This window comes from Seriola lalandi, unplaced genomic scaffold (genome assembly GCF_002814215.2).
Source record: "Seriola lalandi dorsalis isolate HSWRI2012SDOR001 ecotype SW California unplaced genomic scaffold, Sedor1 jcf7180002054965, whole genome shotgun sequence".
NCBI classification, from domain to species: domain Eukaryota; kingdom Metazoa; phylum Chordata; class Actinopteri; order Carangiformes; family Carangidae; genus Seriola; species Seriola lalandi.
The window spans coordinates 272220-284365 of record NW_019525516.1 but is presented as its reverse complement, the minus strand read 5'-3'; the positions used below and the strand labels follow the sequence as shown (position 1 = coordinate 284365).

The 12146-nt window shown below is 44.6% G+C and overlaps 1 protein-coding gene across 1 annotated transcript in view; it reads left to right on the top strand.

Annotated features, from left to right (window-relative positions):
* snx29 (sorting nexin 29) overlaps positions 1 to 12146 on the top strand; it is a 128056-nt gene that overhangs the window by 55094 nt on the left and 60816 nt on the right. Inside the window, exon 15 of the mRNA XM_023395568.2 lies at positions 7136 to 7242. Within this exon, the coding sequence (XP_023251336.1) occupies positions 7136 to 7242 (107 nt within the window). The remainder of the gene's footprint in view (positions 1 to 7135; positions 7243 to 12146) is intronic.

Here is a 12146-nt window from a genome sequence, read left to right as displayed (position 1 = left end):
GTGTGTGTGTGTGTGTGTGTGTGTGTGTGTGTGTGTGTGTGTGTGTGTGTGTGTGTGTGTGTGTGTGGTGGATACATGTTTGTACATACAAGGCATTTCTACTGTAAAAGAAGCCCATTTTATACAGGTTTGTCGGCAGTGGAAAAGGGTTCAATCAGCATTCACTTCCGGGTTAAAAGACTCCGCCTTAGACGATATGAGCTGCTAATTCAATGGAAACATTAGCGTGGTGCCGCGTGCTGCAGCGTCACTCGTTAATCACAATGTTTACTTGATGTGTTTGATAGTTTGCTCAGAGGAGAGTCGGCTGTTCTCAGACTCAACACGTTTCTCTTTGTTCACATTTCTCGGTTTTCTTTGTTCAAGTGAGAATCCGCCAATAAACTCAAACTGCTTTACACACTGTTCTCCCGCTCTGCACATCAGTGTGTGTTTTTGTGTGTGCGCGTCGGTCTCTGATTGAAGCACGTCCACACCTTTGCGGCCCCCCCCCCGTTGTCAACACACATACATGTGCTGATACTCGAAGGCCTCTGTTATCTGAAGGGGGGGGGGGGTCAACATGAGAAATGAACTATGAACGATTAGAAAATGAAAGAAGATTGCTTTTGATTAGCACTCCTTAATTAACTCCGCCAGCCGCCCGCCTGCTCCCCAGCCAGCCCGTCAACAATGTATGGTCTGACTGCGTTATTAACTCAACTTTGTGTGTGTGTGTGTGTGTGTGTGTGTGTGTGTGTGTGTGAAGAATGCATGCTCTTGTACGTGTCCAGGAACAAAGATATTTGTTGTAATTCTCATGATTTTTTGATTGTGTAGTTTTATTTAAAATCAAAAACAGATGAACCTTAAATCTCAATTTGCCTCCACGTCTGTCTACGTGTGCGGCAGCGCTCACCTGTGTGTGTGTGTGTGTGTGTGTGTGTGTGTGTGTTGGTGTGTGAAAATGTTTTTATGCATGTTTTCATTGATATGCATAATGGAAAGTGGCCGGTCTTTGCAACATGTGTGATTGGCGGGTTGCGACTGCTGCAGCACCACAGCGCCGCACACTGCCAGGTGAAACTGAATGACAATGAATGATTGATAAGAACGGGGAAAATAAATTAAAGAGGAGATGAGAGAGAGACAATGAGGAGGAGGAGGAGGAAGAATGGGTGAGGAGTGAGGAAGATTTCAAAGGTGAAGTGAGGAAGGATGAATGAAGGTTGCGTACATGAGCAGAACACGGGGAATACATGCGTTTGGAAGTAAAGATGCAACAAAGACAAGAAAAAAAATAAGCTGAATCAATACTTCATAGAGAGAAAAAAAAAAAGGACATGTTTTTAAGTGAAAGGAGATGAAAGAAAGTTAGGGGCACCAAAACAGAAAGAACAAAGGATGTGGAGCGGGAGCTGCGAGGGATGGAGCGATTTCATAAGACGATAAGATATGGAAGACGAGATTCACAAGAGCCCCCAATTTCACAGCGGTGTGAGTGCCGCGGGTTTGTGCTGTTATACGGCATTACAAGGAGCGCTTCACTTGATTGCGCATTAGTCCCCATTGTGGCGGGAGCCCCGCGCATGTTTTATTTAGCAGGCTCGCTCGGGCTCGGCTGGAGTGGGACAGGCCGCTCTGTGCGCTTCGGGGTCGCCGATGCAGAGCCGCGTCTCCTTACCGCTAATGGACGGAGCAGCGTTAGTCAAGTGTGTCAGCTTCCTTCTCTCTCTCTCTCTCTCTCTCTCTCTCTCTCTCTCTCTCTCTCTCTCTCTCCACAGCTGGCACCGACGTTGTTATCACCCGTCAAAGTTTCCAGAGGATGTATCAGGCTTCTCCTGATGTCAGGGGTTGAGGGTATATACCCTGTTGCTGAAATGCCTGTGTTCCCGCCCTTCTGCTTTCCCCCTCGCCGTGTCACAGAGCAGTAACTTATAAGGTCAAACCGAATTACGCTGTCTCCTCTCGTCTCGAACCCGTCCCTCCAGCTGGTAGCAACAGCAGGACACTGGAGAGAGGAAATGTCTTGGCCTGTTCATGTTTCACCCTGTGCCGCCCCCCAACATCCCCCCCCCCCCCCAGTTTCAGCTGTGAGTCTTCCTCTTGATCTCTTGACCTGCAGACAGTAGGCAGTTTTCAGCAGCTTGCCCTTGACACCCCAGGCCAGACAAATGAGAGAGACTTTGCCTGAGACAGCAGATTGTTATGTAGCGAGCTGTGGTGTCCATCTGCTCCGTGCGTCACGGTTACAATCGTTTTTAATCTGCGAGAAAAACAACAACATGGAAAATGCAACGGATGGAAAAATTCCAAATTTTACTGCCACGGTGATGTAACATCACGGTTATTGGGCAGTAATGAAAGAGCCGTGGAGCGTGGCTCGTTGAAACAATTAGGCTGAATTTATTGATAACCCCCGACCTGCTTTTCTCGGTATCAACCACCTTTTTGTTGCTTCTTTACACGTCTTTCGCTCCGCCTGCCTGCTCCTTCTTCTTATTCAGGATCTCTTGTGTTCTGAGGGGAATCCACTGTGTGTGTGTGTGTGTGTGTGTGTGTGTGTGTGTGTGTGTGTACAGTAGACCATTATCTATGTATGATCTCTATCTTGCTGCTGCTGCTCACTCAGCTCTGCGCTCCCGGGAGTCTGAGGAGAAACCCAAGAAAAACAAAGGATGGAAGTCTCTGAAACAACTGGACGCCAGCAACCACCTGAATCTTTTATCAATGGGAAGCCGCTCGCTGTTGTTTCGTTCACAGTATAATGAAGCCAAGTGCAAGGCACATGTTGAGTTTATATGTGAGGAGCGTTAAGCCGTCCAGCTGATTGGATTCTGATTACTAATAATGTGTTTTCCTGATTCACGTCAGTGCCCGTTCACGCCAGGTGTGAATGGGGTCTGAAGTTTAAGGTCCCCGTGTGGACGATATCACATGCTGTAATAAATACGATGCCAGTGTCGCCACAGCAGAAGGAAAAGCTTATCCAGATATCTCTGCTGCTCGTTCGAACACGTGGAGGTGCAGCCACTGGCCTGTGTGTGTGTGTGTGTGTGTGTGTGTGTGTGTGTGTGTGTCATCTCTCAGTGGACTCCCCCTCTAAACTGGCTCATTGTCTCACACACTGCGATCATTAGAGAGACGCCTCTGGAGATGCACACACTCAGGTGAAAACCCAGGGGACACACACCTCAGGGAAAAGGACAGTGCGGCACAAAACACACACACACACACACACACACACACACACACACACACACACACACACAGTAAACAGTTTTAGAATTCGATGTGACACTCTTTAATGTGTGGCTCATATTTAGCTCAACATTTGTGAGGCTTTCACACACGCATGCACGCACACACACACACACACACACACACAGCTGCTGGGGAGTGTTGCTCAGTTAGTTTTGTTATTTCAGACCAGCTGTCTGCCAATTTCCTAGAGTCAGGAACATCTGTGTCAACCCCCCCACACACACACAGACGTACACACACACACACACACACACACACACACACACACACACACACACACACACTGTATGTTTCTTTATTAAGAGCCTATCAGTATGACAGGTAACTCAAATCCAACTTAAGGGGAAAAAAACTCATAGCTGAGGCAAATTGGTATCACAAGAGCAGCAGCAATCCTCCGTGTGTGTGTGTGTGTGTGTGTGTGTGTGTGTGTGTGTGTACGTCTGTGTGTGTGTGTGTGTGTTTGCTCTTTATGCCCTTGTTTCTATTTTTGTGTGTGTGTGTCTCTCACCGTCATTTTTACAGTAAAATACACAGTATGTATATTAATATTTCCATTCTTTGTGTGTGTGTGTGTGTGTGTATGTATGTATGTGTGTGTGTTTGTGTGTGTGTGTGTGTGTGTGTGTGTGTGTGTGTGTGTGTGTGTGTGTGTGTGTTCATGTGTGTGTTCATGTGTGTGTTCATGTGTGTGCACAGGCTGCAGACCGAGGTGTGTGGTACAGAGCTATTGGTGGGCCAAAGATAAGCTCGGGGATTGCTGTGCTGCTGGGGCCTTTGCAGGAACCATGATAATGCGTCGGCCTCTATATACAGTGTGTGTGTGTGTGTGTGTGTGTGTGTGTGTGTGTGTGTGTGTGTGTGTGTGTGTGTGTGTGTGAGAGAGAGTGCATCTGTGATCTGTGTTTGTTGGTTTATTCAGGGTTCTAAATTAGCACTGAAACAAGAATTGATCAGCTGATAACTTGTTAAAAAAAAAAACAAAGGACAGCATTTTAATTAAAAAAAAGGCAATTGTGATGATTTTCCTTCATCTCAGACGTTATGAAGTGAATCACTCTGAGTATTTTAATTGTTGCTCTCAGCAAATTAGCATTTTGAACAAGTTGAAACATGTTTTCATAGAAATGTAAAACTCAAATTGTGAGTCACGCAGCAGCAGCAGCAGGTCACAGAGGCAGGTTTGTTAATGAAACATCACCAGTTTGAAATTAAGAGCGCCTCCGAAAAACCTGGAATGATAAAATTAATTTAAAATTGGACCGTGGAAAATTTGTTTTTAATTAAGATTGTTCCTAACGGTGGTTCCTGTTTTACAGTGGCTTCAGAAAACATTCGGACCCCTTCATCTTCTGCTCACTTTATTGTGTCGTAGATTTAATTTGAAATAGATAAAACTGCCATTTACATGTCCATCAATCTAAACTCAATAGTCCATAATAACAAAGTGAAAACATGTTTTCAGAAATGTTTGCTCATTTATTAGAAATCAAAAACTGAAATCTCTTTTCAGACCCTTCGCTGTGGCACTTCAGATTGTGGTTATGTGCGTTCTCTTTGCTTTAATTTTCCTTGAGATGTGTCTACGACTTGATTGGAGTCCAGCTGTGGCAAACTGAAGTACTGATTGGACATCATTTAGAAAAGCACAGGCCTGCGTGTGTCAGGTCCCACAATTCAAACTGCATGACAGGACAAAAATAAGCCAAAGTATCTGAGGATTCTCTGTGATGAAATGTGCTGATGAATAGATCAGGGTGAGGACAGGCTGTAATACCATTTCTAAAGCTTTGTTTATTCCCAGGAGCGACAGGACTCTTCCTAGAGTTGGCCGAGAGAACTCAGCGGTCACTCGAACTGAGCTTCAGAAACCTTGATGCGAGGTCGACCATCTTTTAATCGGTCCATCTTGCTCTCAGAAACGGGTGTTCAAAAACCAGAAAAACAAGTATAAAAGCAAAATACAAAATTTAAATTTAAATACCATTTTTTTTTCACGAAGCAGGCAGTTACTTCAGTTTTACAATTTCATGGTCAAAAAGTAAAAATGATTTGATTTTTCATTTTGGAGGTTATATAACAAATAATGAAACCGCTAGAAAACAGAAGGGAGAAAAGTTTTTTCATATTCTGAGACAGAATATGTCGAGAGAGAACTCTGCACAGAGATAATTGTGATGATCTTTACAGCAAAGTTCAACGTGGAAATGATGCAGCATTCTTTGTATCTCAAGTCTATAGTTGTGCGAACATTTAGAATGAACAGACTGAGAATCAGTATTATTGATACGCGTCATCTGAACGTTCAGCAAAGGATAAGTGAAGTGAGGTCGTCGACCTTTAAGCACAACAATGCCCCGAAGCATACAGCCGAGATAACACAGGAGTGGCTGTTCAGAGACGCTTCCCGTCCAGTCTGACACAGTAAAACAACACGGTGGGTGGGTGGGTGGGGTGGGGGGTGTTAGACCGTGTGAGACGGTGATATATGATCCAGGAAGTCCAGGTGATGGTACCGGCCTGCATCCGCGATTGGATGTATGTGATTGGCCAGTGCAGCGTCTTGCTGGATGACATCACGGTGCACTGGATTGAATCTGGCTCAGTGAGAAAGACGCCATAGTCGCCATATTGACTGCTAAGCCCCCCCCCCCCCCCCCCGGGGTTGCATAGAGTATTTTTTAAAGTTGAGGTACAAAAGAATTTGGTTCTCTTGGTTCACCTGTTCTTTATTCTCAAAATGATTCTCACCCTCCGCAACGATGGTTTCCATTGAGCCGATGGAAAAGTGGTTTGAACGTTGAACATTTACTGTCACTCGGTTCAGTACTTTTCTCCCTTTTTTGCCAAATAGCCTTTGAGTGACGCGTTAAACCGCCTCGGTACCACGCTGCTACCCTCGGTCCATCAGTGCTCTTATTTGTGTACCTGTACCTGCCTGTGATTCTCAGCAGCTTTTCCCCCTGCGGTCTGAGACAACCTCCCTCGTCAATACCTGCCTCGCTCTGTCTAGACATTCAGACACTTGCTGGCTTTTAACCCTTTATCTAATCACAGTCCAGCAGTACATTTTCTAAAAGCTCCTGCCCAAAGAGCCGCCGCCACACGTTCATTCGAGCTCTGTGCCTTTGGACGTGCTGAATTTCTATGTCTGTACTTTCCCTCCACTCTCTCTCTCTTTCTCTCTGCTCCTATCACTCTGACTGGAACCCGATTAGCTGATGTTTATGGGCTGAGAAGCGGCGCTTTAGGCTCCGTCATGATGACTTTAGCAGGTTAGTGAGCTATAGTAGTGCAAAGAAACAATAAACTCAGTGTGAACAGGCTGTGGTGAGAGAGGGGGAGTTTATCATCTTGACAAAACAGAAAGAAGTTTTTTCTCAGGAAGAAAAATGCATGTGTGCAACAGCGTTTTATATTGTACGTACAAGGAAGTATGCGAGCAATAACAGGAGGACTTTGTGTGCTAATGCGCGGCTCTCTGTGGGTGTGTGTTTGCACGCCTGACCTGCATGATTATATGTGTTTTTGTGAGGCGCATGACTCATATCTACTACAGTTTATGACATTGATTAAATAAAATGGGGATTCATGGCTCTTTCCTGGCTGGTAATGTGTGTGTTATATAGATGTGCTGCTCCCTGTGCACCGTCTCTCGCTGCTAAAACAAAAGCATCAAACAGCCGCAGGTGTCACAACTCGCCACAGACGACGACACAATGCGCATAATTGGCAGAAACCCACTGTTTATAATTTATCGTGAGAGGAGTTTCTCGGCGCTGTGTGTGTGTGTGTGTGTGTTTTTGACACGCCATAGTATTTGTACAGATGTGTAACCCTGCCTGCGTTCTCTCTCTCTCTCTCTCTCTCTCTCTCTCTCTTTCTGCTGCAGCCCTGTCGGTGTTGCGGTCAAGCGAGGATCAGGCCCCCGTCCCGCAGAACAAGTTCATGGGTGACATCGAGGAGCTGGCTGCCAGCTATGAACGCAAACTCATAGAGGTGGGTGCTGTGTCTCTCTCTCCACAGGTCTGCGTTCCAGAAGTTCATTTGTCTCGGTGGGTAACAAATAATTGTGAATTGCAGGTTTTTTCTGCGTGCGCTACATTTTAAAAGCAACACCCCCCCGCACTTAAAAGAGCAGTTCAACATTATGGGGAATATTTTTATTCACTTTGTTGCTGAGAATTTGATTAGATCAATATCACTTTCATGTCCGTAAGCTCAATGTGAAGCTAGAGCAAGGAGACGGTTATCTTAGCTTAGCATAAAGACAGAGGGAAACAAACTAGTCTGGAGTCGCCGCTGGTTGCCAGGACGACACTGGCCTGGCTTAGAAATAGGCTGCATCCCAATTTTCAGAGGTCTGCATCCTTCGGAGGACGCGGCCTCCGTAGCCGCCGTTTTCACTTTGCATCACCAGCTGTCCCCGCCCTTACCTTTGTGTTGCATAGCATCGCTCCTGTCACCTAGCAACCTACCTAACTTTGTACCATGAGCTGTTGCATCGAGCTGAAACTCAACACTTACATTTCAAAGTTGAATCCTCGGGGCTCTGGGTTGGTGTTGCTTACGGCCATATTACTTTCATGCAGCATGCAATGAATCTTGGGATACGTACGTTTAAGCCTTCTTTGCCCAGGAAAAGAAAGCCGCATCGCTCGGCCGCATTTTGAAGGAGCCTTCGAATATTGGGGGGAGCCCAGTGACACAATCAGTCTTTAAACGCAGGATGCAGCCCATGAATTGGGACACAGCTGCAGTCTGACACGTAACTAACACAAGTTGTTGCTTCTACATTTTGGTTTGTGTACGGATTAAAGACCTTTTAATTAAAGTGCTGGCAGATGGAAGCTGTTTCCCCCTGCTTCTACTCTGTATGCTAAGATAAGCTAATCTTATTTCCCTTTATTCCCTTTTCTTTTATACTTAAATATAAAGGAAATTCAGTGTTACATATATAGTATGTGTAATTGCTGTAAATGAATAAACCTTGGTTCAGACTATTTCTAGTCTCTTTGTCCAAATTCCGACAACGTAAATCACATTGCTCCTTGTTTTAAAGAAGATTCTTCAGTCTAAGGTTTGTCTTGTTTGTTTCACTGAACCTCCGGCTCTAGAAGAACGAGCCAGTTCATTAGATTTCTCTCCATGTTTGACCTGCTGCCACACAATGTTAAAAAAAAAACAGCGTAGGAGCCAATAATCTTGTTGGTTGACAGTAATTAAACTCATATGTGGTAATGATTTATTGGTGTAGACTGGAATTTTTTTTTTTTTTTGTAATATCTAAGTTGGTACGTTAGCAAACAGAGTTAAAGCAAGAATGATAAGAGTAAGTTTTTCAGTTTGTTTGAGCCGTGCAGGGAATTTAAAATTCTCACCCACCTGCTTTATCTAAATAAAGCAGAGAGTTGTACATTTCACTTGCATTGATTTAATTTGCTTCTTAACGGCTCTGAGAGCTATTCCCCGAGCAGGTTCATCTCAAATATTTGGATTGCAGCGCACGGCGAAGCTCTGTAATAATTGGACATCAGGCATAATACTGCCAGCTGCGTGAGCGATGATGCGAGCTGTGGCCAGTTTCCTGTTAGTTTGACCACTGAAGCAACACTCCCAGTGAGAGTGACATTGGCAGAAGAAAATAGAGGCAACGTCTGTGTTTTCTAATGGATATTGAGGTGTGCTGGGAGCTGGGGGTGGGGGGTGGTGGTGTGGGGTGCGTCTACATGAATAATTAAACACTTATTTATGCACATGTATGTGTGGTGCATTTTTAATGGTGTTTACTTATTTATTTGTTCATTTGCTTGGCTGTCAGTTTCGATTGGACTTGAACAGGAGCCTGGAGGACGGCAGTGGGACACAAACGCACTGCAGGCTCTGCTCTGGTGCTCTGGTCCCACGCCAGCCGGGACCTGATGTGGCTTTGTTTAAATAAGCCTGTCATGCAGAACACAGGTGTTTTCCTTCTCTCTGGCATGTGACAAGTTGTCCAGCAGAAATATAGTAAAAAAAAAGAAGCGGCTGCAGAGGCAAGGCTGCTGCTGCTGCTGCTGCTGCTGCTGCTGCTGCTGGAGGAGCCACAGAGAAGAGAGGGAACAAGAAAGATGTGCGGCGAACAGGTTCTGCAGGATGTTGTCAGTATTGTTCCTCACTAGCCTTTCTGTGTGGCGTTTGCACGTTCTCCCCGTGTCTGCGTGGGTTCTCCCACAGTCCAAAGACGAGAACAGCAGGTGAATTGGCGACTCTAAAAATGCCTGTAGGTGTGAATGTGAGCGTGAATGGTTGTTTGTCTCTATATGTCAGCCCTGTGATAGACTGACGACCTGGATGAATGTGGAACAGTGTTTTTATATCTGGGACAGATTGAGGAATTTAGTATATAGTTAACAGTGTGCTGGTGTGTGTACAGTACTGTGTGTGTGTGTATGTTCATTCCCTCGGCCCTGATGTGGAGATTGACGATCATGATTTTACATGAGTAGCTGTCAACACTCCTGATTCAGCTGTCTCGCTTCAGCAACTGAGACAAAATCTGACTGACCAAGTTATTGATTTTTTTGGAAATGTCACATCGAGCCTCGTTGGATACATACAGGCCAGACACAAATAAATATTGGACAGGACTCTGCCTTCATTAACCTGGGAAATACGCCTGTGTTTGTGACCTACTTCAGTTTTAATTTATTGATGCTAATGCGTTGTATTGACTTTGGCTTTGTTTATATTTGAGCCAAATCTCAAGTGGCTCGATGCTCTTTTCCCGGCGCATCCTCATCTGTTCTCGTGTCCTGTCAGGCTGTGCACTGTGCACGGCTCCATGAGAAGGCATTTCAGGTGACAGGAGAGAGTTTTCCTATTGGCAAGTGTTACCCCTTCAACTGGCCTCGCAATTGAGGGTGGAGGCGGTGACGGGGCTTTAAACACATTATCGGCCATGTGAAAAGCCACAGTGCAGCTCTGCAGGTCAGTGGTTTTTAAAGCCTGTCACTGAATGTCGCCCTATATTCCCGGTTCCACTGAAAGATACTGATTGCAGCATTCAAGACGTCAAATGTTTGTCGCTTTAGATGCTGATGAGGTATAGAAATAAAAGCACTGAATTTACAGATTTAAATTGAGAAAAAAATCCACTGGCCATAGATTTTGCTGAGTCAGTTTATTAGATATCCTTAAAGATGCATTAGTTGGTGTTTTGGCTTCTTATGGGCGGGAGAACAAGCTGAAAACACATCAACACATAAACTTATCATGAAACAATTGCTAATTTACACATGCAGAAGCATTAGCATTCGTTTGGAGTTGTGTTTCTGCTCTCCTGATTAATTCGAGTGAAATATTCTCTCTCTTCACCAGCTCTTGAGGGAGCTATCTGGCTTTCTAGCTGCTAAATGCTCCAGTATGTTCATCAGCTAGTTGCTAACGTTGTCTGCCTGCTGTTTGTTGCTGGGCAGGTCGTGTGAAGTGTCTTAACAAGAGCCGTTTTGCTGAAAACAGTTGCCTGCTGGAGCTGGAAACGAGGGTGATGAGAGTGGAGTTTGTAGATCAGAAAATCAATACAACAAGCTTTCAAGAAGCTATTTGTACGTCTTGCTATCACATAGCAAAATAACAGCTGTTTACTTACCAGTGTAGAGGAAACGTTGCCAGTTCAGCATCCAACTTCATTCCTTCACTCGCGAAGAGTTGTCAGCAACACCGATGTTAACTAGTGTCTCTATCACGTCTTTTCTTCTACTGAAGCTAGCACGCTAACAAGCTAGCTCCGACTCGTCTCATCATTTTTTGATAGTAACTATGTTCGGCGGCAGAGAAAACTTACACGTAGAGTCTAAAAGGCTCAGTAGAGCTGAAGAACTGCAGAGTTGGGTCATAATTCTCTGTGGATTTAATAACAACCCCTTTCACTTTATACACATTCACTTGATCCATTGCTGATATAAAAACATTGATTAGTGCATCTTTAATGCAGCTCCTTCTGTGCTTGTAATTTCTAATAAATAAAAAACATGATTAGGGGTGTAGTATACATCCTTTCCTGATTCATTAAACACAGCTGAACCTCTTACCAGCTGTTTGAATGACAGGTGTCTGTCAACCTGGGTTGCCTGATCATCTGTGTTTTCTATTTTAAATAATCTTTTACCTTAGTTTCATCCACCCTTGAACCATTATTTAACCAAACTGACTAAGAACATGAACACAGCAGTGACTTGCGGAGGAAGTGTTTATTTTTACCCTTTGATGATTCCAGGATCTTCTTCTTCTGCTTTCTTACTCCCTTGTTCACACTTCTTACTCTCTCTCGTCACTCCTTTAGCTCCTCTCCTTCACTTCTCACCTGTGACAGCGACGCAGTGATATGAGGTGTGTTAATGAGTTCGTTCGTGCGTGCGTGCATTCACCAGTTGTGTAAACTTCATGTCAGGATAAGTGGGGAATTCTCGCACAAATCTACATGGATGCTTGATCTAATTGGGTTTGAAAGTGGGAGGGCTCTTCAACATATCCCAGCGGACCGGCGCTTGTCGGGAAATGAACGAAAAAGAGAATGAAATGAGAGAAAGACGGACGGATGCAGAGAGAGAGATAAAATCGAGGAGGGAAGAAAGTAAAACTACAACAACTCAAGGGGGATAAATGCAAAAGCTTATTAATTTACATCTTTATTGCGTGGTATTTTTCATTGAGTGTGAGAAATAAAAACAAATTACATAATTCAGTACGTCCGCTGAGATTTCAGAGAAACAGCAAAACTCCATGACACTGATCTGTGAGGCTGGACTGATAAGGGAAAGGTGCGCAGGTAGTGATGTAACGCGTCCTCTTATCAGTGCTCACAGGCTGTTGGTGTCAAGCTGATGGTAGCCTGTACAGTACACAACCGTCCCTCTGGACTT